Source organism: Xenopus tropicalis, chromosome 2 (assembly GCF_000004195.4).
Source record: "Xenopus tropicalis strain Nigerian chromosome 2, UCB_Xtro_10.0, whole genome shotgun sequence".
Classification (NCBI taxonomy): domain Eukaryota; kingdom Metazoa; phylum Chordata; class Amphibia; order Anura; family Pipidae; genus Xenopus; species Xenopus tropicalis.
Window position 1 is genome coordinate 32,284,986 of NC_030678.2, and position 27,128 is coordinate 32,312,113.

The 27,128-nt window shown below is 38.9% G+C and overlaps 1 protein-coding gene across 2 annotated transcripts; it reads left to right on the top strand.

Annotated features, from left to right (window-relative positions):
• Positions 1-26,504, top strand: efcab5 (EF-hand calcium binding domain 5). 2 transcript variants are annotated; one of them, XM_012957531.2, is made up of 21 exons: positions 1-183; positions 2,603-3,144; positions 3,935-4,091; positions 4,701-4,764; positions 5,549-5,616; positions 6,326-6,481; positions 7,562-7,664; positions 7,806-7,979; positions 8,609-8,752; positions 9,598-9,690; positions 11,319-11,533; positions 11,756-11,912; positions 12,318-12,604; positions 13,561-13,730; positions 14,971-15,199; positions 15,316-15,468; positions 16,556-16,662; positions 18,993-19,249; positions 21,043-21,272; positions 24,201-24,297; positions 25,485-26,504. In XM_012957531.2, the coding sequence occupies exons 2-21, from the start codon at positions 2,609-2,611 to the stop codon at positions 25,649-25,651; spliced, it is 3,564 nt and encodes a 1,187-aa protein (XP_012812985.1). In that variant the 5' UTR covers positions 1-183; positions 2,603-2,608; the 3' UTR covers positions 25,652-26,504. The 2 variants fall into 2 exon arrangements, with proteins under 2 accessions (XP_012812985.1, XP_031752526.1); XM_031896666.1 differs by having other exon boundaries at positions 16,562-16,662.
• The last annotated feature ends 624 nt before the right edge of the window (positions 26,505-27,128 follow it).

Consider the following 27,128-nt stretch of genomic DNA (forward strand, 5'->3'; position numbering starts at 1 on the left):
CAGAATGAGTTCTTCCTGCTTCCTGTGCTGTCTCCTAGCAACCTGTCCCTGCTGTTAAACATTTTGACAGGGAACCAGGGCACTGCACAACAGCCTTTGCTTGGAACAGCAGTAACCTATCCCTTGGCTGAGACAGTATCAATACACTGATATAGCGAGAAATCCAGGCATAACCAACTAAAGGTAAGAGGTGAAAAAAATAGGATCACCTGCCATAAGAAAAGAGGTTATATTCTTTGTATTCACTATCCACTAACTTGATGAACCCATTTAATTACACATTTATTCATGTGTTTAAATAAGTAACATGCACAAATCAATTTTTTCTTCAAAAAAATATCTTTTTTTTTTTTTAAATCTTAGAACACTGTTTAAAGGATTTTCTTTTCTCTGACTTCTGAAAACATACAATTATATATTTTTGTGTTGTTTAATCAATGCTACAAGACGAGCTCAAAGTATAAAGTTGTATGTTGTTACTATAGGTGAGAACTCTTTTCTAGTAAACCCTGGTAATAAATGGGATTGACGTTCATCTATATATAATACAATGCCGCTTTGCTGTAGACATTTGTGGGAATTCACGCTGTTTTGCCCCCCCCCCTCACCTGGCCACTCAAAGTAACAGCCCAGTTTCTAATTCACTCTAATCTGCAACCATATTCATTTTAACCCCCTAAATTAGAACACATCAAATTACCCAAGATACAGGCCTAAGCCTGCAAATGCCAGAGGAGCTGTTGTAAGATGCCCTAGGCAGTCACTATTTATTGGGCTGGTGGGGGCTGTTTGGGCTTCTGTGTACAGGTATGGGATCCCTTATCCGGAGACCCATTATCCAGAAAGTTCCAAATTACGGAAAGACCATCTCCCATAGACTCCATTATAAGCAAATAATTCTAATTTTTAAAAATGATCTCCCTTTTCTCTGTAATAATAAAACAGAATCCTTATTGAAGGCAAAACAAGCCTAATGGGTTTATTCAATATTTAAATAATTTTTAGAGAGCCAAATTACGAAAACATCCCTTAAACAGAAAACCCAGGGTCCCGAGCCAGTACTTGAATGTTGGGGCCTATTTTGAATCACAGTCTGGACCTGGATGAATGCAGTGTGGGCAGAGCTGGCAGTGCAATCTTGGGTGCTGTCAGAGGTGTAACATGGCATTGCCCAGATGCATCTGAAAAAGAAAACTGCCAGGCTCATACATGTGCTGCTAGTGTGTGCTGTGACTAAAGTTCTGAAAACCACTTTTGGTTTGTTTTGTTGAAAAGTGGAAACTTATGGGTTATAACAATGAAGTTTGATCAGAAAATTCACCAGAAATTAAATCTGCCTATTTATTACAGTGCAATTTTATATTTTTTGCATTACCCTTATCAGTAAACACTTGGGGCTGGGACTGAGGCTGATTTACAAACCTAGGTCACACCAGTCCAGCACTCAATGGCACTCAAAGTCACTGAGCCAGCATAGTATGTGTGCTAGATGCCACGCATTCCCAGAGGATCCCAGATGTCAGCATGCCTTGGCACCAGGTCAGGGCTGGGCTTCAAAATAGGCCCTGGCATTTCAAGCCAGTCAGGGCCTGTTTGGCACAAAATTCAAATCCTGGTGTCCCAGTTCTGCTGGTCACTGTGCCCTTGGTCGGTGCTCCTGATTTGTTCCTGCATTAACTCTTCCATCTCTGCTATCTCACCTGGACTTTGTATTCATTAACCTTTGCAGTAATGTGCACTGGATTTTCTCCCTGCTTTGCCTTGATGTGCCCATGTCTACTTTCATTTACCCTTTTCTTTGTCTTACTGCTTTTATTTTTGTTCTGCTGAATAAAATAAAAACTACTTTACTTAGTAATTCCAGCCAGTCTCCTCCTTGGTCCCCACTTCAAATTCTAGAAACCAGTGGCCCCCTTGTGGTCAGATAGTATGCTCTTGGCCACTAGTCCTGCCATTATTCCCCAGATGCAAGTACTCAGAGAATGAGCACTAAGGGAAGGTGTGCATTGAATGTACTTTTTCTGTTTTTGCTGGCAATATTAAATTTTGCAAAACTATAAGTTCCATGATGGATGCTGCCACTTTGTAGAACGATTTGCCAAAATAGGAAAACTGGGCAGAAAAATAGAAAATGAGGTTCAGTGTTGAAAAGTGCAACGTTATGCAGTTTGGTAGAAATAATGTAAATGCGAGTTATACAGTAAATTGTAATGTTTTGGAGGGATCCTTAATTGAGAAGGATCTGGGGATTTTTGTAGATAACAAGTTGTCTAATTCCAGGCAGTGTCATTCAGTGGCTACAAAAACAAATAAAGTGCTGCCTTGCAAAAAAACAGCATTGACTCAAGGGATGAAAACATAATTTTGGTCCCTGTTAAGGCCTCAAACTCTATGCAGTGCAGTTTTTGGCTCCAGTTCTTAAGAAGGATATTAAGAGCTGGAGAGAGTGCAGAAATGTGCAACTAAACTGGTTAAGGGGATGGAAGATTTAAGATTTATGATGGAGAGCCACAGGTGCAAACACTTTGGTGGAGATGGCCTCCTGAGAACGTTTCATATATAATATATACATGAATTAGAGTTTATTCATTTTCTTTTTTAGTGAAATATGGATGCAGAAAGTGATTACAGTGCTCACACCTCCTCCCTGGACTGTAGTAGTGAAAAACTAGAAAGCAACCCAAAAAACAATGCCATTCAGACTCAAGACAGAGGTGGTGACTGGAGAACAATATTTTTTGACAAAATGCAAGAAAGAGGATTAAAGCTACAACAGAAGACCTTGGAAAGTCTAAAACTCCAGCAAGCACAAGAAAAGAAAGAAAAAAAGGCAAATCCTCCAGATGAACAGGCCAAAGATTGGTTTAGCCAGGATAAAACAACTGTGCATACCAGAGCCTACTTACTTGACAAGCTGATGCCTTCCATTGTACCGGGGCTGGAAGCTCTACTTAAAGAATTAGAGAAAAGAAAGGTTCTAGAAGACAGTTCCATTGCATTTGATCCAATTATATATCTTGGAGAGCAGCTCATGAGGCATAATCCAGAGTATGTTAGGGATCTTCAAAGCAATTCATATGTACAAGGGCTAAAAGAGGTTCTTTCTGATCTCAAAGAACAGATTTTTGATCTAGAATTTAACAGGTGAGTAGTTTTCCAGTTCACTGGACCAATGGAAAAAGTGTTTTGTACATGGTTTTATGTGGGTTACAGTTTTATCTATGTAGGGTTACAGTTTTATCTATCTTTTTTATATAATAACATTTTTTACTGGGACAGAAATTCCTCAGACAATTTGCAATTGGTCTTCATATTTTATTTTTTTAACACCTAACACAATAAAACTGTAGCCTCACAGAGCAATAGTTTTTCCCTGCTGGGGTCAGTGACCCCCATTTAAAAACTGCAAAGAGTTGGAAGAAGAAGGCAAATAATTCATAAACTATACTAAATGAATAATGAAGACCAATTGAAAAGTTGTTTAGAATTGGCCATTCTATAACATACTAAAAGTTAACTTAAAGGTGAACCATCCATTTAAGTATTTTATCATTCTGTTCAAACACTTACTATCTTTAGTGTCAGTCTCATTGTAACAGTTATGCTTTATTACTGATACAGTGCATACTGTAGCAGAAGTTATCTCATTAATTTCCTCTGTCTGAAGTACCTCAAGATACAACTTACATGGCAGTTTAACACGCTAAGGGCTCGTACTCACCAGTAGTTTTTCCTGTGTTCTCCTTTGGTCGCATTCTCCTGCATTCCACCGCAGGGGAGCACAGGAGGAAAAGCACCCCATTCATTCTAATAGCCCTGTACTAACACAGGCGTATGTTGGAATGTAGCATGTTTCAGGCATTCTACATAAGGTTTCTGTATTTTCTTATGACATGACTAATCCAGGACTCCTCAAACTGTGGCTTTTTATTAGACTTGGTCAACTAAAGGAAGAAATGAGGGAAGTCCAGCACCAGAGAGCACAAATAGAAAGCATCCAATCCCAGGTGAAGCATGAGAGGCGAGAAGTTCTGGCTATGCAGTTCCAAGAATGGACTTTGGATGTCAGTGGAAGGATCCCTCTTGTGCTGGTGAGTGCAGTGGTTAATTGAAAATAGGGGATATGTGGGGTCCTATTAAAAAAAAAAAACTGATGATCACCAATATTACCTTTAAGATATGCAATTTTGCCCGTGCTCTCAAATGACAAGGCCAGTGCATATAACAAAGTTTGTTGTACTAATTCTGAGCTGCCCAGATTTCTTTGCACAGTCTTGAAAACAAACATAATATTAAGATTAGTACAGGTATGGGATCTGTTATCCAGAAACCTATTATCCAGAAAGCTCCAAATTACAGGAAGTCCATCTCTGTTTTAATCAAATAATTGATAATGTTTAAAACATATTTCCCTTAACTCTGTTATAATTAAATAAAACTCTGCACTTGGTTCCAACTAAGATATAATATATCTTTACTGGAGGCAAAAACTATCCTATTAGGTTTTTTTAACATTTAAATAAGTTTGTAGTAAATTATGGAGAGATCCCTTATCTGGAAAATCCCAAGTCCTGAGAATTCTGGATAACAGGTCTCATACCTGTATTGCATTCGATTCATCATGAAATAGCTTAGGTGTCTTAGCTACAACAACCTATCAAGCTATTTTCATGAAAATAATTGAATTTGTTTCTTTGCAGGTACAAAGTGCATTAAAATCTTTTTCGGAAGTAATAGCTAACCTTCCATTGGATGAAAAAGCAGGTGAGTACCATTAAGCCACTGTCAGTCACAATTTTTATTTTATGCACAAATTAATTCACATTGTGCTGAGGGTTGGCCATACTATGTAAATGAAGTTTGGCCATACTATGTAAAAGACAGAACCACAACAGCTGGGGGGGAAATTGGGGTTTTGTTATAAATGGCACTAAGTTTGCCCAGGAGCAGTAACCTATAGCAACAAATCAGCAGGTAGCATTTACTGGTCACCTGTTTAAAAATAAACATCTTATTGGTTGCTATGAGTTACTGCTCTTGGGCAAACTTAGTGACTTTTATTACATATGGGGGGTAGTGCCTTTTGTAGCTTGCCCCTCACTAAAGCAGACTATAACACATAAGGGGTCATTTACTATGCACGGGGGTGCAATTGTTGGAGCATTAATTAAGCTGTGCAAGTGTGCATCCTTGCATCCCTTAGTGCTTACTTGCACTGTGGGGTAACCTGTACTCTGCTCCTCACATTGCATTGAAAATCACCGTACCATGAGCATGACTGTACCGCTATATTGGGTGTTGCAGTCAATCAGTGTGAGCTTCCTTTCAAGGTCATCAATTAGCATTTGAGGGATTACCTCGCATGCCCACACTCCAAACCAGATAGGGCAATACCCTGGTGACATGGAAGAAGATATTTTACCTCTATCTTACCCAGCCACAAATTGGAATAGTGCTCTGTTCCAGTAGATTACAATGGAAAATGTGAATTCTGCAATAAAATCAATTGTTTTACTTTATCGTTATGTTTTATTAACCTGTGCTGTAGCTTATGAAGAGGAGCTGAAGACGGTGAACACAATGGAATGTATGCTAACTCAGGAAGAATTTGTGGAGGTAAAGCATTATTTGGCTTTGGTTTTAGAGTTGCTGTGTAAATTTTATATTTGTTGGTTTTTGCAACTTCCTTATTTTCATGAACAAAATGTTACAAATTAATAAAAAGTAAAGGAAATTAAAACAAAGGATCATATTTATTAAAGGCTGAAAAATAAGCTCCCTACAGCCTGAGGGAAATATCACAGCTCTGTATGTAATTATATAGGATTTTAGGGTACATTTATCAAGGCATGAAATTGGATATTGTCTTTGATAAAGAGCCCCTAAAAGTGAACAGCTTATTTATAAAAAACAGCTGATAAATATTTAAGAAGAGCATTTAATGCTTAGCGTTAGTGTTGGATGGTGTCACTTCTGGCAAACTGCTAGCTAAAACTATAGAGAACAGCTCACTTGCCACAAGTGGAGGGAATAAAAGGTCAGCATTCAGTAGATTTGTCTTTCCTTGTCCTTTAGAGACATCTTGACTTTCAAATGGTCTATATCTATTAGTAAAACTGCAGCAGGGACACATCTTAAATCTCACTATACAAATATTTTTATCATATTAGGATTATTGTTATATTTATTATTTATTTCTAATATATAAAAATAGTGTGCTTTTTACCAGTGAGGGCAAAAAGTGGCATTAAATCTAGTAACATCAGTTAACTGTGCCATAGGCTAGTCAAAGTCTTGACTTTGTTTTCTGTCTCTCTTGCTACAGTATGTGCATCCATTTATCTGTCACTTCAGTACAGACTTATTTCAGGAGTTCCTGCATCATCTCTCACAGTGTGCAGATACATTTCGTGAAACCATTCGACATGACATCTGGAGACAGATGTTTTCTGATCTCTTCTTTGCATGTGACCCAGGAAAGGTTGGTTACATATTTTCTGTTTTGGACAGAAGGATATGACATCACATAGGAAACATCAGAATCCATTCATTTTGAGTTGATGGGGGATATAGCATTTTGCATGCACATTATAAAAACTAATGCTCAGAAAACATGTGTACCATAATGCTCCTGGATATTTTGTCATTGAAAATATGTTTAGAAAAAAAAAACAATTTAGTTACTTAACATTGTATATATGTATAGGAATATTCAACCCATGAGAGCCAAAGATCAACTTTAAAAGATCAGGTAAAAGTTTGCAGTCTTGCTATAATTTATTTTAACGTCATTTATAGTGAATTCATGATGCCATGATGAGAGCAAAATCTCCAAGCTGTGGTCCCATTAGCTTGTAAGAAATCACTTTGTGACAAGTAAATCTGTTTAGGGAAACCCAGGGGCCATACAATGCTGCCTCAAGCATACTGCTTTGTTTCTTTAAGAAATAAGAGTATTTGTAAAACATCTCTATAATACACGTTGTAATGGCAATAGTGCAATGTTGCTGCAGAGGGTCCATCAACTGACAAGAAACAAGATGCTATAATACCTGTACATGTAAGGCCCATATTTTATTGGAATTCATCCAAAATCCTATAGCATTCTGATTAGCAACACTACATAGGCCTAGTCATGTCTAGGATATAGTGCACCACCTTCCCCGGAATAATGGTATAATCTTTTTATAGCGCCAACATATTCTGCATGCTTTACAGAGATTATACATCATTTACATCAGTGGAGTTTAGAATATAAGGTCCCTATCACATTCACACACACTAAGGCCAATTCTATCAAGACAAAATTAACCTACCTGTATGTTTTTAATAGTGTGGGGAGGAACTGGAGTACCTGGAGAAAACCCAGGCAAGCACAGGAAAAACATACAAACTTCTTCCAAAACTTCCTTGCCCTGGCTCAAGTCCATCATATAGTACATTATACAGTATTTTAAAAACAATAAGTTAGTTGGGTCATATATAGAAACTGTGGTACTCAGTGTACAGTACTGGTATGTTCTTTCAGGTTTGCTGAAACTTTTGTACTTGTAATTTACAGGTTGGCTTTCTTGACAGACAGAGAGTCCTGGCTTTACTGGAAACTTTCTATGAAAAAACTATTTCAGAAACTGATGAATGGCAGCCACGAAACCCTAGGCAATGTGAGAATTAGAATATTTATATATATATATATATATATTTTTTTTTTTTTTTTTTTTTCTTTATTACCTTCTATCCTGGAAGCAGCAATCATTTATCTATATGTCTGGTCAATTTTCATTCAATCAGTTTTGTTTATTCAGGGCCAGTGGTTGAGCTGGATGAAATGGATCCAACAGACTTTTGGGCTGACTTCCAAGAAGGAGTAAAGTCTTTAGAGGAACAAGAAGGTTCCGTTATGGCAATCTCAGCAACGACTCAAATATCAACTCCAACAGAAGGCGATTATCATTTAATAGGCCCTATGCAAGAACAAGGTAGGTTAAACCAAGTAATTAAAAAGGGTATTCTGGGAAACTTCTACTAATATACAAACCCAGAGTATCACTTTTTGGAACTCAATATTTCTGTAAAAATAAATAGGTCTGCTTAGTAATTTTGTAATAAGCTGCAATTTGTTTATCCTTTGATATTTTGAATATGCTGGGTGTTAAGATATTGGGGTTTTTGCATTAGCTAGTTAAATTAGCTGATAGAAAGAATAGACACTGAGGAAGATCATGCAATCCAAAAATTTATAATTTTTGCACAAATTGTGTGGAGTGTGGTACTTTGCTCCTAACAGCAGTTACCAGGGTGGAACTGTTTCCAGTCCAATTTTATTTAAATAACATTTGCCATCTGTGTAACCCTGACAATTGAATGACTCCACTCTAGAGGTATCAGTGAAAATGCAGTACATCAAAATTAAAATATGTTGATAAGTTATAAATATGTTTAATATTAATAACAATAATAATAATTGAAGAGGCTTAAATATAGAATTGACAGAATGTAATCAAATCCTATTTTGTTTCAACTGTATTGTTTGTAGTCAGGGTAGAGGAATTGTATTCTAAAGACAATTGGAACAGTAACTCACATCTTATTGGGTATTTTTTTCCAGATAAGCTAGATGGAATTCCTTCAACTGAAGGCAGTAGTGAATCACATCTTATTGGTTTGCCATTCCCAACAAAGTCAGAGGCACCTACTGCTGAAGACATTAGGAGTAGTGACTCATATCTCATTGATGGAAAACCTTGGTCAGGTGGATATTTTATTTTTATCTGTTATTTATTAAGCACCAATACAGCACTTTACAAAGATTAGGCATCATTCACATCAGTTTTTGCCCTAGCAGAGCTTACAATCTAAGGTCCCTATCACAGTCATGACCCAATTTTCTTAGGATCCAATTAACCTAGCTTTATATTTTAGAGAATATAAAAATCCCTTGCAGATAGTGCCCAAGCTAGAATCGAACCCCAGTGCTAGGCAAAGTTGCCACTGAGCAACCATTCTGCCCTTATAAAATGTTAATGATGCTAGTGAATTTATCAACTTTTTATAGATGGATTAATCTATGATCTACTTTCTTTAAAGTCAATGTAACATGACTTTTTGATTGCTAATGCTCACTGTTTACCATAAGATCACTGGGAAGCACCATGAAATTGCTCTGCATGGATCCCTGTTGTCCAGGGGTCCCCAACCTTTCTTACTTGTGAGCCACAGTCAAATGTAAAAAAAGATTTGGAGAGTAACATTAGCATCATAAATGTTCATGGAGGTGCCAAATAAGGGCTAAGATTAGCCTCTATGCACACTATCAGCTTACAGGAGGCTTTATTTGGTAGTAAATCTTGTTTTTTTCAACCAAAACTTGCCACCAAGGCAGAAATTTAAAAACAACTACGTGCTTTGACGGCACTACGAGCAACATCCAACGTGTTGCTCACAAGCTACTGGTTGGGGATCACTGCTGTTGTCTATTCATGAACACTAATGAGTTTCCACCCAAAAATCCAGGTTCAGAGTCCCATTCCCCTACTCTTCCAATGAGATTTTAGAAAAATGTAGTTTACAGTTTTCAGATGGGTGTGTATTTTATAGGAAAACTTCTGACTGCTGATCTGGCCATTAAGTACAGCTCTTACGGTGACAAAATCCAAGATGAGTGCAATGCAGCAGCTTCTAAATTCACAGGTAATTACATGTTTTCATATGAAGGAATTGTGAACAAATGGAATTACCATATGGAAAAATATCATATTTATAACTAGGGCTTATCTCCCATTTCATTATTTGTTATAATTTAGGGTAATGATAGAGAGATTATAACACAACTGTTGTTCAAGTGCAGGCAGTGTATCGTATTGTCACAAGGCTAGCAGCAGCAACAGGAACAACTAACAAGCGATCGAACAGTTTAAAGGATAGAAAAGGAATAGAGGTGAAGACAAAGAGTAAGGAAAGGCAGGCTGTGGGGTGAACATAACATGCATGTCAGATGAAAGGTGTGTTATAGCTTGTTAGACATTGTCCTGGGTTGGAGATGTAGCAAGTTCATATGTCCATGGGCCCCAGATTTTCTCAGATTTGTCTGGACACTATCTGTTTAAATAAGTCAGCTTGTAGAAAGAGGGGGGCTCAATTATGAAAGACTTCCAGCATTTTAATGTAGGTGCTGTAGTAAGTTTCCAGGACAAGATAATTATCTTAGCTTCCCACAGCCTCAGGAGGATATGCTGGGAAATGCTAAGAACTATGTTTTCAACTAATTCCAGGGGGCATATTTCTTGAGATTGAACACTTGACATGTTCAAAGTCTGTGCTAAATAGTCTTTTCCCAAAATGTAGCTATCAAAGGGAAGACCCAAAATCCATGCAGAATCGTACCTGGGCTAGTCCCATATTTAAAGCTTTAATGGTCTGGTCTTAGGCCCATGGACCGGATTCATGCTTGGTATAAGATATGTTCTCTATATCATGTGGTATTGTATAACAGCATAATTGCTACAAATTACGGAAGTTAAATAGGAGTGGATGAGGGCATCTCAGTTATCCGCATCGATCTGTGGTATATCTCCACTCATTCAAGTTCGGTAAAGGAAATCTTGGGGGGGGTTGCTGAAGATCAGACCAGCAGCTGCGTGTCTGAATTGGAGATTCCTGTATCACTTATTCCTGGGGAGAATGTATTCAGAAGCCCCTATGCTGCATTGCCCTTAATTTTACTACTGATGAAATACATTGCTGTCAATGTTTGGCCAGCTCAGTTGCATTTCCATTATGCTTTACTTATACTTTAATTGTCCTTGGAGTGCACCTCACCCCCTATTTTATTTTATTTGTTTTGCTGACTTGTGTCCTGCAGTTCAATAGTATAGCCTGCTTATCCTTTCCTTCAACCCATGAATGTGTCTAGTTCCCCCAGGGTTTCCTGGCATAAACCCAAAACTATAATTCTATATTTTAAATGAGAACACCATTGACAATCTCTCTCATATGCAATGGCAGATCCACTGCATGTGTCAAAATAACAGAAAATTCACTGTTAGCATAAATAGTCAACAGGGAATAATGAAATGTGATTGCTAGGTCTTAGTAAAACTCAGTTCAGTGTGTATAAGACCTAGGGTATTACATCAGATTTATATACCGATCAACACCTCTAACTCCAGAGGCCTGTCATGTATTCCCAATCCTAGCTTGTTTTATGTAACACTACAGGAAGGCTATGCAATACGATAAGGTAATTTGTAGCCATCAATCTATAGACAGGGTCAATATCATTAAATATTTGAATGCAATTTGTTTTTTTATATTCTTAGATTTGCACCCTATCATGTCAGAGATTAACTCCCGAGGCCCATCATGCATTGCAAGTGCGTTCAATGACAGTGCATTAAATTTACCCCAGTTTGTACAATTGATGGAGACTTTCCTGGGGGAAGGGGCACCACACTCATTTGTGGAGAAGCTTGTATCCTTTATACAGAAGGAATATGCTGAGACAGAAGAGGAGAAGGTGGCATTGTTGTCAAAAGTAAGCCCCATGTTTCCACTTATTAATTAAAAGCTAACTATAGAGAAAGCATTTCATTTGTTTTTGGAAGAATACATAAATTATTGGTTCAAATACACCATAGCTAAGATGAGAGTATACTGTAGCTACAGTGCCTCAATAAAATTAGGAAATTGACTGTAATGATTCATTTTGGATTCATACTTAGTTTATTTAATGACTTGTCGCTTTTAACCCTTTCAGGTTCGACAAGATGCCTTACTGGCACGACAAAAGTTGGTGCTGCAAGCTCTCTTTGTGAAGTGGGACAATGATGGATCTGGGTTTCTGGGACTAGATGAGGTTGAGGCTCTGCTGTTCAAGTACAAGGAAGGCATGGAAACTGAGGTGATGGCAAGAGGTATATAAAAATGAACTTGCATGGTCCCTTCTTATGCCTCTTCAGACATCTCACAAATTACCTATTTAGTCTCACATCCAATTTCCTTCAAAATATGTCAGCAAATGCAAGTGGAATTGTAATATGATCCCTTTATACCATTGTCCTTTTTGTCTATTTATTTGTCTCTGTGGGGCCCCCATTTAGTGTGCAAAATAAAGAATAGGATTTGTCATCAGCACAGCTTAATGCTAGTTTTCTTAATATACAATGCACTGCATTAAACTATGGGAAAGGGCATGGTCTTATTAAAGATAATAGATGCTGTGGCTTGGTTCAAGAGTGTGTAACTTTTTTATTGCATTAATGGTAATTTGGAATGATAATTGGAAACTATACAGAGAAATATGATCCTTTGTTCACCAGGAAGGGAAGCACTGAGTTCCTCCCAATCTCAAAGGAGCATTCAGAGGCTCTCGGCTCCTGAATTCTGCAAATACATTCAGGGTGTGGTGAGGCAGCTGCCTGGTCCTGATGAGGAGGTGTTTGAAAGCTTGGTGGAATACCTGACATCCAGTGTGGAACGTTCTCAGGCTGAGAAGCTGCGAGGGGCTTCCAGAAGAAAGTGGTTGCAGCAAATCCAAGTGGCAGCTGAGACAAGTGGAGGAAATCTGCAGCCTGTGTACAAAGCTCTGTTTCAGGCACTTTTTAAGGTAAATAGCGGAATAAGGAATAAGTCACTCAAAGGATAGTTCTCAGAAGCAAAGATGAGCATATTTGCTTGTGCATAAGGATACTATGAAAGCAGTAGAGTAAACTTGGAAAAGCCAAGCTTTTTCTCTACTGCTCAAAAATTCAAGGGTGATGGAAACAAGGTGTTTTTCCCCGAAAATAAGACACTATCTTATAGTTTTTTAAGCTCCAAAATATGCACTGGGTCTTATTTTCAGGGGATGTCTTATTTTTCCATGAAGAAGAATACAGTCCACATTTATGCCATCGTTTGGGCGAGATTTATTGCCCAGCCCTAGGTGGGTGTTTTATTTTCGGGGGGTGCCTTATTTTCTGAGGGGGGTGAAAAATCGGGGGGGGGGTGCCTTACTTTCGGAGGATGTCCTATTTTCGGGGAAACAGGGTAGTACCACTGTTTTACACACTGGGGCTCATTGGGATAATTTGCATTAGTACAGACACCTGTATGAAAATATTAGTAAATACCTATAATCAACTTATCACTATGGGTAACTACTGTTCTACCTGTGATGGCTGCATGTTTTATGATTTGGTAGTCCCCTTACTTCTCCACTGTAACTTCTTTTGATTTATCCTGCTAAAATTCTTTGTTAAACGATTTGGAACATTCCTTTAATTTTCAGTTGTAACTACTGCTGACATTCTCTTACCTTAATCTTTTTGTGGCCTTCACTTCTTCCATAGACCTGGTGACAGGATCTGCATAAATTCAAACTGGTAGGACAGGACTTTTAAATGCTGGCAGAACTGTGCACCAGTTTGACCTATGTACAGCACAGTTCACTGGTTTTAAATGAGCCTTTTAACAGGGCTTTCTGTTGCTGATATGTGGGGATTATTTAGTTATTTCAAGTACTGCTCAGTCCAGCCTCACATTGTCTATAGCAGTTACACCACATCTGATCTTAATTTCAAGGATGCAGAGGCCCATGGAAATAACAAAAGGATTAGTGCTAACATTGGCCTTCTGGAGGAGAGCTCAGTTGGTGGAGGATGGACACAGATCATCCGTTATGTAGCTTGTACTGCAGATGATACTCCGTATGTACTAAACAAGACCCTACAAAGAGATATGAAGGGTGTGAGGTAAGAAAGCACTAAAATATCCTTTTTCTAAATACTGAGATCTCTACACATGTATTCCTAGCACAGGACCAATTTTACATTTTAAAACATTTGCTATTTTAGTCCCAATCGCCAGAAGGTAAAAACCAAAGATAATGTGTATTGTATAATTATTTGTAGATATATTCAGTATACATTCTATATATCAGGGAGTTCTTCCCAGTTCTGTTGCTGAAGTTCTTCCCAGCCCTAGAGTTGGTAGTTCAACAACAGCTAGAAGGCTGCAGGTTGGCCAGCCCTTAAGCTGGCCATACACGCACCGATAATATCGTACGAAACCTCGTTTCGTACGATATTCGGTGCGTGTATGGCAAGTCGGCGAGTCGACCGATATCGCAGGAAGCTGCTGATATCCGTCGACTCGCCGATCGGGCGGGTTAAAAGATTTTGATCGGGCGCCATAGAAGGCGCCTGACCAAAATCTGCCTTCAGCGCTGAATCGGCAGAAGTAGGTAGAAATCACATTGTTTCTACCTCCTTATCTGCCGTTTCAGCCCTGAACGGTTTGTGGCTGATTGTACGATCTTCAAATCGCCACGTGTGTGGCCACCTTTACTTATGCTTTAATTTTATAGTGACCCTTGTGTTTCTGCCTTGTCCCTTCTCTTCTAATCTCTAACACTGATGCTGCTTTGATTGCATATAATTATGAAAAGGTTATTTCACATCTGTGTAGATAGTGGTCTATGACAGTTTGCTGGTTTCTTTTGTTTTGTTTTTTTTGTTTTATACACATGTGTGCAGCTATGGGATTTTAACTGTAATCTGGTTACTAGTGCTTAATTATGCTAGCAACCAGGCAGCAGTTTGGAAGATAGAACAACAAAATAAATAGTAGAGGGCCCTAACAGAAAGGCTTGGATCAACAACTCTGATAACAGGCCCGGATTTGTGGAGAGGCCACAAAGGCCCGGGCCTAGGGCGGCAGAAGTTTAGGGGCGGCATGCCGCCCCGCCGCAAGAACATTTTTTAATTTTGCTCCCATACGGAGCAGTCGGGACCTCTCCCCACTGCTCCGTATGGGAGTTAAAAAGAGCGTTCGCGTGGGGGACTCCCACAGGGGCGGCCTCGGGGCGCACCGGAGAGAAATCCGGCCCTGTCTGATAACCAGATAAATGAAAGTATAATAATAAATAAAACCATTAAAATAACATAATGCCTCTTTCTTTTCCACCCTTGTGGTTAATGTACTTGTGCACAGCTTTGCAGCAGTGGAGAGCGGAATACCACAGCATGTGCCTCGGGTTCAGTACCACGGACACATCCATTTCTGGAATACAGACCGACCAGAAGAAGAGCGCAAAGGGTCTCTTATTGTCCTGCCTCTCATTGATATGCAACAACGGGCATTTGGTACCCTTTCCATTGATACAATGAGAGATCCCCGGGAAAGGAATATATTTCTCACTCATGAGATCAGCTTTTATCAGGCACGTGAGTGTACGAAAGGGAGTGCAATATTTGTTTTGTTAGCTGAAGGGGTAGATTTAAGCAGATAACAATTTGTAGTTTTATGTCTAAGTCTGAATTTACTGTGTGTCTGTAGGGGGTCACCAATGCATTCAGTGCATCATATAATCACGTGCAACAAATCAAGGATATTCTTCAACTAATAAGCAGTGCCCTTGCCTGGATCTACAGCCGTGCTCCCAACATCCGCAGCATCACCACATACCTAATGGAGCCCAGTGTAGATAAGGTAAGCAGTGCTCAGAAATAAAAGTAGTATGAAAATAACACTAAGCTAATGTTAAAAATATGCATAAGTCCCTATCTTTAAGTATTTTTAACAGGCCAAAATGCCTGAAAAATATAGGGATGTATGGCAGGCTTTAGGCTAGGGCAAAATAGGCAACCCAGAGGTGCCCTATCTGAGTTAGCTAGCTTTGGTTAGTAAAGTACAGGTATGGGATCCCTTTTCCAGAAACCCATTATCCAAAAGGCTCCGAATTACAGAAAGCCCATCTCCCATAGACTCTATTTAAAACAAATAATTCAGAATATTAAAACTGATTTCCTTTTTCTCTGTAATAATTAAACAGTACCTTGTAATTGATCCTAACTAAAATATAATTAATCGTTATTGGAGGCCAAACAATCCTATTGGGTTTAATTAATGTTTTATTGATTTTTTTAGTAGACATAAGGTATGGAGATCTAAATTACGGAAAGACCCCTTATCCGGAATACCCCTGGTCCCGAGCATTCTGGATAACAGGTCCTATACCTGTACTACCTTTATGTCAGTTTTGTATTTGGGGTTGTAGTGTATACAACACCCCCTACAATGTAAGTAATGCACTATGGTCATTATCTCTACTGAAAGTATTGATGTGCATGTAAACACTGCTCTATTTGATACTCAGTACTGGCCATAGACCAGTGTTGGTCCATGATGCTTAAATGCTGGGTTACAGCTTCATCCTGGCCCTAAGTACAAAATACAAAATAACACTAGTGTTTTTATATGATTTGTTTAACTCTACCATTAGCCTCAATGTTCCTTTAATATCATACATACATTATAGTAATTAATAGCCCATTTGGTTTCTGTCTTGATTCCTCTTCTCAATAGATTGTAAGCTATTTGGAACAGGGATCTCACCCGAACTGTGTACTGAAATCACCTAAGCACTTAAGCATTAATTTATTCTCACTGTCTAATTTATTATGACTTTACCCCTATTTATGTTTATGCCTTCAAAAGCACTGTATACTATGTGGTACTATATAAATAAATAGGTACAATACATGATGTAGTCTAAATCTATTCTTTTATACTTAAGTTACAGGGTTATGTGTTTCGCAAAATGATGAGCACAGATAATAACACAGGGCTGTCTGAAATCTACAGCTCCCCAGCCATGCTGCGCAGGCAGGATAATCTTTTCAGGTCAGTATTCCTGCTTTGGATGAGTGTTTACTATTAACCTAAAGGGTGTATTAACTTTCCTGTTAGTGGGGTTGATTATATGTTTGTTCCTTAAAATAAAGCATCAGTATATAGCTTGTTGTGTGCATAGAATGAAAATTTACATTGCTCATGCTTAAATCTCCCTTTCTCATGTTCTACACCAAGCCAAACCTCAAGAAAAAGTGCAAAGTCAACTTTTTACTTTTACCGAACTCAAAGAAGCAGACAAACCATTGATAATTTAGTATGTTGTGGAAAACCTGGTCAGTCGTGAACTATTTTCACCACTGATATTGCTTAATAAAAGGCACAAAGGAGAGTTTGTTTTGTAATGCACTTTAAAAGAGTTTTGAGGATGGGCAAAATGAAGAAATACATTCACCCCCCTCTAACTTGATGTTAAAAATGAAATGTGGTCAGATTGTTCCTAGTTACTTTTCTTTATTCGTAATATCCCTTAAAAAATGAAATAAAATCAGTAGGATGAGGGTGTACATGATATGGAATTTTACAGGTTAATTTGCTAGTTCCTCAGCAGAGGACATACACTTTCTGTAGCCATCTTCCTGTACTACCCTCTTTCACTAGAAGCTTGTTATATTCAATAAATGCAGAGTCTCTCTAACACAAAAGTGAAACCTTAGTAGACTAGAGATGACCAACGTTCTATGACCTCCACCCAGCTCATGACCCAATACTTTCAACTAACATAACGTTCCCTCGGTATCTGACAAGGTAGCCAACACTATGTTTATTATGCTGGCACATCGACACTTTATGTTTTTACCAATAAAAAAGTATAAATAAATGCCTGCCTTCTGGCTCACTTCTGGGGTCAATGGATCTCCCACAACCCTCTGCGAAACAATTTCTTTAATTTAAAGCTATTAAAGGATATATGCACAGGTATAGGACCCATTATCCTGAAACCCATTATTTAGAAAGCTCCAAATTACGGAAAGGCTATCTCCCATAAGACTCTATTTTAAGCAAATAATTTAAATTTGTAAAAATGATTTCCCTTTTCTCTGTTATGATAACACAGTACATTGTACCTGGTCCCTAAGATATGATTAATCCTGATTGGAAGCAAAACAATCCTATTGGGCTTATTTAATGTTTAAATGGATTTTTAGCAAACTTACGATATTGTGATCAAAAGCCCCAGGTCCTGAGCATTCTTGATAACAAGTCTGTTACTTGTGCTGTTGAATGAATGAATTTTGTTAAAACAGCACCACCTGTTGGTCAGTTTCAGACCATGATCCTGCCAAGGAACTTTTTAGGAGAAATAGAGAGGAGGTCTGATGTTCTTCTGGTTAGGAAAGATGCAAGATATTCCTGTCTTAGATGATGGTGGGAAACTGACTAGCAGGTGTAAAAAAAAATAAAAAACAATAATTGTAAATTGCATTCACTTATTTTAACATTTTAATTATCCTTTAATGTGCAGAAAAAAAGGAGAGAAATTTTGTGCAAATAGAAACTAATAAGACCTGGGTATTAATCCAAATTAAATAGGAAGATAACAGCCCTCTTTTCCAAAAAAGAAAGATATTCTCTATTGCAGTTAGTATAGGTGAGTACTTACAATATAGTAATCAGGGTAAAAAAATTAGATAATAAAATTGCATTGCACTTACAAAATATCCATGCAAGTGTAGGCACCCAACAGTCACTAGTTTCCAAGAGGTACTGGTCTATGTGGGTAAAGTTGGAATCAAGTGCCGGCATTCTTCACATCCACAGTACCTTTCCTGGCATTGCAAGTACCAAAGTACCATTTGGAAGTACCAAAATGTACCAAAGTGTCAAAGATCAAAGGCAAAGTAGTTTCAGGAAGAGATTACACCTCAACATAATTTTAAAGCAATTGGTGCCTTTTCCTGTTCTACAGCACTGTCCCCATAATGCGATATTTTTGAACCATGACCACAACATTCAGAAGCAATTGCCTACATTGATGGCTGCAAACAGCTGGGGCTCCTTGCAATCTTAGTGAGTTGCATGTACATGTCTGTAATGGTGCTTGGGGTGATATGCAATTCTGAATACTGACTTAAATATTGATTTTGAGTAAAAGAAAGAATTTAGCTTAATTTATTTGAAATGTTCATGTCTTTCCTCTTTCTGCTAGCATATTCACATGTTCAGTACAGGACACCTGACTAATCTGGATATAAAGCGACCCTACAATGTGCATTTTCCTTCTACTTTATTAATCAAAGTGATTTGAGGGCCCACCCTATATGCAAAATTCCTCTTTGTGTAATATACTTTACTAAGCTGGTATTTACTCTCATGGGCAGGGATTACCTCTTTAAGTGTGCCGATAGCTCAGAAGTTATTACAACAGATGCCTATGGAGAGCGTCACATTGCTGTACCTATTCGCAACTCAGCGGGACGGGCACTTGGAGTGCTGGATCTAAGCACTGGGCAGTGCAAGGAGCTACCTGCACACGAGTATCAAGATCTGCAAAAAATGCTGCAAATGCTGCAGGAAGCTTGCTATGAAATCCTAGAGGAGAACCAATTCAGCGACACCCAGAAAAAGTCTATCCTAGGTAGGAGACCTATGTGTCTAATGCTGTCTCTAACCCTTCAGAGGGTATTGGAAGAAATAGGTAACAGCTAGTACAGGTATGGGATCCATTATCTGGAAACCTATTATCCAGAAAGCACTGAAATGCGGGATGGCCATTTCTCACAGACTCTACATTAATCATATCATTTCTTTTTTCTCTGTAATAATAAAACAGCATCTTGAACTTGATCCTACAAAATATATTAATTCATTAATCCCTATTGGAGGAAAAGCAATCCTTTAGGGTTTATTTAATGTTTCAATGGATGTTTAGCAGACTTAAAGTAATAGGAAATTCATTCTGGCATTTTACTGCCAATAGATTAGCTACTTTAGTGCCACCTAGAATGCTATATTTATTCTGCAGAAAGCTTTATCATACCTGAGTAGAGAGCCCTAGAAGCTCCTTCTGTTTGTTTAGGATAGCAGCTGCCATTATAGCTCGTTCTCAGTAACTTCCTGCTGTAGCTCTAGTAGTAGATGGCTCAGATTACACATTCTAATGGGAGGGGGAGTGAGTTCTTATGGGAGGGGGGAGCAGGAGAAGGAAAAGAGCTGCAGACTGCACCCGGGAATGAAGGATTTTTCCGAGAGAGGAAATTTGATACCCTAAGAACATGTTTACAAAAAAGAAGACAAGAAATCCTGTGTTTCTTTTGATTCAGATGATTCAGTGCAGCTTTTCTGTGAGTGCTTATGGCTTTCTGATAAAGCTTACTTAGTTTTTACCTTTCTTTCTCCTTTAAGATATTGTAATCCAAATTACAGGTGCATTTTGTTTAACAGGTTCCATACCTGTATACATTCTTTCAGTATAGCCTTGGTGTTAAGCATTAATAATTAGTATAAAGCATAATATATAATAAACCTTTACATTTTGAAAATTTTCTGCGTTACGTTTACGTTGGGCACTCATAGTCTGCATGTTGTATCATGAAACTTTTATAGTAACAACAGCAATAATAATATAAAATCACACAGGATGAATCACATTACTTTACAGTTGCTGAATATTTTAAGTTTATGCATCAGGAATATGCAATTTATGGTCAATGGATCCCATTGATAACCTATCTGTTGAGGGGGGTGTTGTAGCTGAACAACAACATATTTTAAAGTTTTATTAAATGTTCTTTCTCAGATTAGAACCAGACTGTCTTTTGCTAACAAAAAACCCCCCCTTTAATGCATTTGGTTTTTAGCCACAAGATGGCGCTATAACCCTTCAAGAAGATAAGTTGTGTCCCCCCTCTGTTTATATCCATGATATAAGATATCACATGCACGTTTCTTATAGTAGCTAGTGATATTTTGTGACTGTTAGCAATTGGCTTCAATTTTGTATATTTTTTAGTTTTTTATCATTTATATCATTTTATCATTTTTATCCAGCTTGCTAGTTTGGACTTTAAATAGTAGCTAGTGCTTCAGAATCAAAAATACATTTTCAATTATTGGTGGAAAATCATTTTCCCCACCGAAGGTGCAGGCTAATAGAGCTGGGGCAGTGGCATACCTACAGGACACAGGGCCATCCCCGCAGAAGAATCCTTTGAGGGCCCCTTCCAAATGTTTTAACAATATTTTAGACTTAGTTGTCTTAGATCCACTGAGTATTTAAGTGCCCTGTATGCTGCCAATAACCCAAGGCAGTCAACACAATGTGTGGACATGCTTCCATACAAGAAACTGCTACAATTGTATATGTTCTTGCATAAAAGAGTTATTTGCTATAATGATTGACATTGCATGGGTTGTGTTGTGTGGTTGCAGAGGCAGAGCGAGTGTCTGGGCACAGACGGGCAGCGGTTCTGTTCCATCGCTTCATGCTGCAGGATCTGCGTCAGTGTGTGAGCAAACTCGACCACCAGTCTTTTGCTGAGCTCAAGAGTTACAAGGAACCCCCTACCATGGTGCATAGTATCCTCAAAGCTGTGCTGCTCCTCTTCTGCCCTGACTGGGCCGAATCAGATGAAGTTGAAAGCTGGAATCAGTGTAAACTGGTAGGTTGAGAATTCATTCTATCACATTACAGCATACAGGGCTCCCATCCAGCATTTTTGCCATAAACCTTGGGATATTATAGGATGTAATACAAATATGTGTTTTCTATACATTTACACTGGCTCAGTATCACTATAAGGATCATATACTACTTTGAATTGCAAATCCCACTGCATATTTATTCATGTTATCATGAGGACTTATCATTATTATGATATGATTATTATATGATTTATATAGCTCCAATATATTCTGCAGTGCTGTACAATATATGGGTATATACACTTGTAACCTTTTCTTGGCACACTCACTTGTTGGGCTGTATACTTGGTATATTGGTAAATTTGGTCCCTTTTGCAGATAAAAGGTACTGGGAACTGGGATTATAGCGCAGTGCCTCCACCTAGTGGACACTGAGGAGCACACCTCAAGAGGATTTCCACTAGGAAATAATCACTCACAGTTTGAAGCTAATATCAACTTTATATAACTGGGTGTAAAGGTAATATAATTACAGACAGTTCTGAACCCTGCTTTGAGAAACCTGGATGGTTTTAGGCCACTATTGGCTCAGTCTCTCTGAGGACACAGTTCCACACTCCTGGAGAAAATACCCTTTCCCAATTCAGTCCTGGCAAAGTTCCTTCCCCAGAGCTCTTTCAGTTTACCCAGGTAGCGCTACCTGCCCAAAGTACCTTTCCCTTTGGAATAGGCAGTTGCTCCCACGTAGCAGGCTTACAAGAAACACCTGTCCTCACATAGGGGACACACACAGGAGACTTTCAATACCTTTCCTCAGATGAATCACTCACTGGGATCCGCAGGGGGTAAAGGCATCTGACCACAGTTTAGCAGATCTCTCTTTACAGCTGGCACAGTCTTTACAGTCAGTGCTTACTGGATGGTCTCTCTGTCTCAACTCTGGCAAAACAACAGGGGCTCCCTTTATAAACTGCTGGGCCCTGTCCCTGATTTTTTGCTCCAAACCTAGGCATACCTTTCTCTCCCAACTGTGCCCTGGGGCATCCAAAATCGGGTTCCTCCCCAGTCTGTAGCCGGGGGGATGATGTCACAGACTGGGAAACAGGGAAAAGAGTTCTCTGATCCCCTACACACTGAACATACAGATGACATACAAAACTATAAGTTCCATGCAGGATGCTGCCGCTTTGCAGAGCGATTTGGCAAAATTGGAAAACTGGGCAGAAACTGGAAAATGAGGTTCAATGTTGATAAGTGCAAAGTTATGCATTTTGGTAGAAATAATATAAACGCGAACTATCTACTGAATGGTAGTGTGTTGGGGGGATCCTTAATGGAGAAGGATCTAGGGGTTTTTGTTGATAACAAGTTGTCTAATTCCAGGCAGTGTCATTCTGTGGCTACTAAAGCAAATAAAGTGCTGTCTTGTACAAAAAAGGGCATTGACTCAAGGGATGAGAACATAATTTTGCCCCTTTATAGGTCCCTGGTAAGGCCTCACCTTGAGTATGCAGTGCAGTTTTGGGCTCCAGTCCTTAAGAAGGATATTAATGAGCTGGAGAGAGTGCAGAGACTGCAACTAAACTGGTTAAGGGGATGGAAGATTTAAACTATGAGGTGAGACTGTCGAGGTTGAGGTTGTTTTCTCTGGATGTATTATTATACTGTACATAAAGGACACCTGCCACGTTGCTTGCCCGAGACCTCTGCCTTAGAAAATGCCAAGCAAAGTAACCAGTGGTATTATTATAGCACTAGTATTATTTGCACTCTATGGCAAAGCTATTCTTCAACAAATTATGCTTTAGGGAGGATAAAAGCCAAAAAATAAACAAATGGCAAGGGAGGTTGCTTTGGTTTCCCAAACAGGCAATAAAGAGCATTTGTCCACATAGCGTTCATGTTTATGTGTTGTACAAAGTAAGAGCAAAAGTTCTTACCTCCCTTCCAGACTTCCCAAAGGGGTTTGAGGCAGGCATAGTGGCAATGGCAGGATTCCAATGCTAAGTTTGTTTGCAGTAGAGAGAGAAACAATCAAACTGGTGCAAGTGATCTGTCTTAACATGGGGCATTTTTGTGTCTGCAGCTAACCAAAGGCAGCAGACCTAGTGGCAGGACCCCACACCCCCTGTGTTTACCTGGAGTGCACAATAAGAGGTGGGACGAGGGTGGGTAGGATCACTAGTGTAGAGATAACTGCTGCTTTTACACTAGCAGGTGATTACTGTAGAGCAGTGTTCCCCAACCTGTGGCTCAGGGGCAACATGTTGCTCCCCAACCCCTTGTTGTTGCACTCATGTCCCCAAACCAGGTAGTTATTTTTTAATTCCTGACTTGGTGGCAAGTTTTGAAGTTTTGGTTGAATAAAAACAAGATTTACTACCAAATAAAGCCCCCTGTAAGCTGATAGTGTGCATAGAGGCTGCCTAATAGCCAATCTTAGCCCTTATTTGGCACCTCCATTAATTTTTATGATGATTTTGTTGCTCTCCAAGTCTTTTTACATTTGACTGTGACTCACGAGTAAGAAAGGTTGGGGACCCCTGGTGTAGAGGGTGATGGAGAGCAATGTGAGTGCATACTAGGGCCATATTTTAGTGCAGGCAGCAGGAAGTTCTGTTGGAAGGTACCCAGAGCTCCTGCACGCTGCTAGGAGGGAGCGTTTGATTCACTTGAGTCACGGAAAGGCCACTCAAAACAGGAATCCAGTATGTTTGGAAACAACATTATAAAGAAAAACTGTACAAAGGAGGCTTATATGAACCTGTTCACCATTAGCCCAACTGACTGTGGATGTATATCTATTTTCCTATTGCATAGCCTTGAGTGGCGGAAACCACAATTTTTCTAATTCAACTGGGTGTGTCCTTGTATTTTGGTACTGCAATTTCCAATATTCACATTTTCCAGTAGTTTAAACATTGTTTTTATTCTCTGCATTTTAGAAAGTTAACAGCGATTTGATCAGGAAAATTTTATTCTTTGACCCAACTGCCCAATCTGTGCAGATTAAACCAGAGATGCTGGCCAAGTATATCAAAGGTAAGTATGTCTCTCCTACCTTGTGAGCACACTGTAAGCAGGGCTTAAAAACCCTGCCCGTATTTTGCACTTTGGCCTGCAGGTTGCACCCAAACTAAAATTAAGCCCAAATGGTAATAATAGTTTAAGCTTTAGTAAGCTGTACAGGTTAAGGAGTGACAGTGGCTACCAGGTACAAGAGAACCCTGTATGTAGTGCAGCAGGAAATATCACAGACAGAAGGGAGCAATAGCACTTCCATCCAGGACACACAATTATTGTATTTCTTATTTTGTTTTTTGAAATGCCTTAAATATGTACAATATCTTCAAACCTTCCATTGAATTATCCCATGACAGCTTTTTGCCCCAGGCCCATAGTCTAGGTACTGCTTATTTTACATCCTAGAATAGTAGTAGAACATTGACCTGAGTTTAGTAGACACGTTTCCATGGGTTCAGCTTCAAGAGGTCATATACCAGAAGTTTGTGAATGAATAAGAGAAAGCCATTGCAGACAGCTGGGTTCCTCTTGGACATTAAATTATATGAAATGGGAGTTATTCCGTAATCAGGAAGTTATTTAAGCCATGCAGTAATGGCCACCAAGGGAAGTAGTTGAAACACAGTCAAGTCTGACAGCTGTCTCTAGAAAACAAGCAGAATGTGAATGTAATATGAGAGGCAGGGTCCCACTAGAGAAGTATAGAAGATAAAGGCAAAACAAGTCCAGTAAAGTCCATCTGCTATTTCCAGGGGAAATAAAGGGGAAAACTATCATATGAACAAAGGGTCCAGATGTCATGATGTTGTAACAAAACTCACATAAGACTTGAATCAAGGAGGATCAGTGTACAGCTCCTCACCTGTTATTGGTCTAGCATCCTCCATAATCTGGCAGCACAACAACAGTCTCACAGGGTGACCAAAAATTGTTTATCTTCTTTTAAGCCCCTAGGTACAGTACTATATACTGTATATATATATATTGGGATACAGGATATATTGTACAGGGTTCTAGGGTGTGTGGTTCAGAAACCATTGCGCTTCCATTGTGTGAGTCTCATCAGTTCAAATTTTTACATTTACATTTCAGAAAGGAAAAATGTTTATTTAATACTTAGTGTATTTGCTTTCAAAATGCCTGAAATCTGAAACAGTTTGGTAAATGCAGACAGTGTGCCTAAATCATTCCTATTATATTTCCAGGTATTCCCAGGGGTGCAGTTTGGAAACATGGCTCCATCCCTGCTGAACATCTATATAACTGGGCCTTCACCTGTCTCTCCCTAATGGAACTTACAGAGAAAATCCCAAATACACAGAGTCCATCACTGATCACTGTGCCAGTACCAAACAGAAGTGAAAACGCTTAAACCAAGAGCATAACCAGTTCTATATTTTATCTTTTTTATTTTTCTAGGTTAAACCATAACTTTAAATAGATTCATACATTAAATAGGAACAGTGTTGATTAGAGTAACTGAAGTCACATGGGAGGCCCTTGCAGTGCCCAGAGCAGTTCTTTGCTGGTGGGATTTTCCACCCGGCTTGCTTGAAAACTTATTTGATTGATGGGATTTTCCTGTCAGATATTATGCTCAAGTCATAAGCTGCTAACTCTGTCCAGAGAGACCAAGTCGTCAGATGATATCTGTCCAGGCGTGGGCACCTTTACAATAACAATGCCACAAGCAGATTCCTCTTTTCTGATAAACAGAAAGGAATTCTTACCTAAAATTAAATTCTATTTCTGAAGAAATATAAAATATCAATTCACCTATATATATATACTGTATATAAAAAATTTAACTCATGGATAGAGCCAGGCCAAGCGAGGTAAGGCAACCTGGCCAGCCACCCTGCATCACCCTAGGAGTGGGGGAAGCTTGCACTGGAGTGGTGATAACAAGTGGCAGTGGGGTACAAGGGCCCATACTAGATTTAGGCAAAGGAAGAGGTCTGTGCCTATGCCAGCAGCATTTCTAGTCAAAAAGCTGAAACACCCAGCATAGCTATCCAGCAATACAACTGTATTCCAGTAACCACTGCTGTAATAAGTATTCCATACCTAACCTACCCACAGCAATGAACCAGTTAATGCATTCTGTATTCCGAATGTGCAAAACAGTGTCTTTCTCTATGGGGAAAGATTCCATCTCTGTAATAACACCTTCCAAGTAGAAGCTGTTTTTTTTTTTTTTAATAAAAGCAAAATTTGGGAAATTACTTTTGATGTTTTATCATTTAGCTGATATAGCAGTGTTGCACAATGGTAGGTCAGACCTGCCATACCGATCTCTCCCTTTGATAAGATTCACTCATTATTACACAGGCTGATTCCATGGATTATCACCTGGCAGTTTGGTTGTTTTTATAAAGTGGCAATTAAGCAGCTCTGATCTTTCCAGGAACAATGTTAGAAAAGATATTAAACCCTGCCAAGCATATAGTTATTCTTCAAACTACACACACTCCTTCTTTACACCCTTCTTAATATGTATTATTATTTGCATGTAATGTGTTAAAGTGATACTAGGGCCTTATATTTCCTTTCCATATTTAATTAGCATTGTTTATTTTAAGGACATATTAATGCCCAGTGAAATGTAACCACTGCAGAAATGCAGATCAAATACAGCCCCAAACAGCACTTCTGGCTAGTAGATACGTCTCACCCCCGACTAGTTATGCCATTGGCATGTGCGGGTTTGCATTATGCACCAGTCACGTCTGGGGGCTCATTTATGAAAGCAAATACATTGTGCAAAGTGCAATTTCAAGCAAGTCACCATGTTTTTACCCAAAGTGTTTTTTTCCCATAAGTCCAGCCTAATTGCAGCCATGAGGAGA

Bases quoted from the DNA above. Each gene is read 5' to 3' on its own strand.
- efcab5 (XM_012957531.2), top strand. From the start codon at position 2,609: ATGGATGCAGAAAGTGATTACAGTGCTCACACCTCCTCCCTGGACTGT. The intron at 19,250-21,042 runs GTAGGAGACCTA...GTGTGGTTGCAG, and splicing joins CCAGAAAAAGTCTATCCTAG to AGGCAGAGCGAGTGTCTGGG. The intron at 21,273-24,200 runs GTAGGTTGAGAA...TCTGCATTTTAG, and splicing joins GCTGGAATCAGTGTAAACTG to AAAGTTAACAGCGATTTGAT.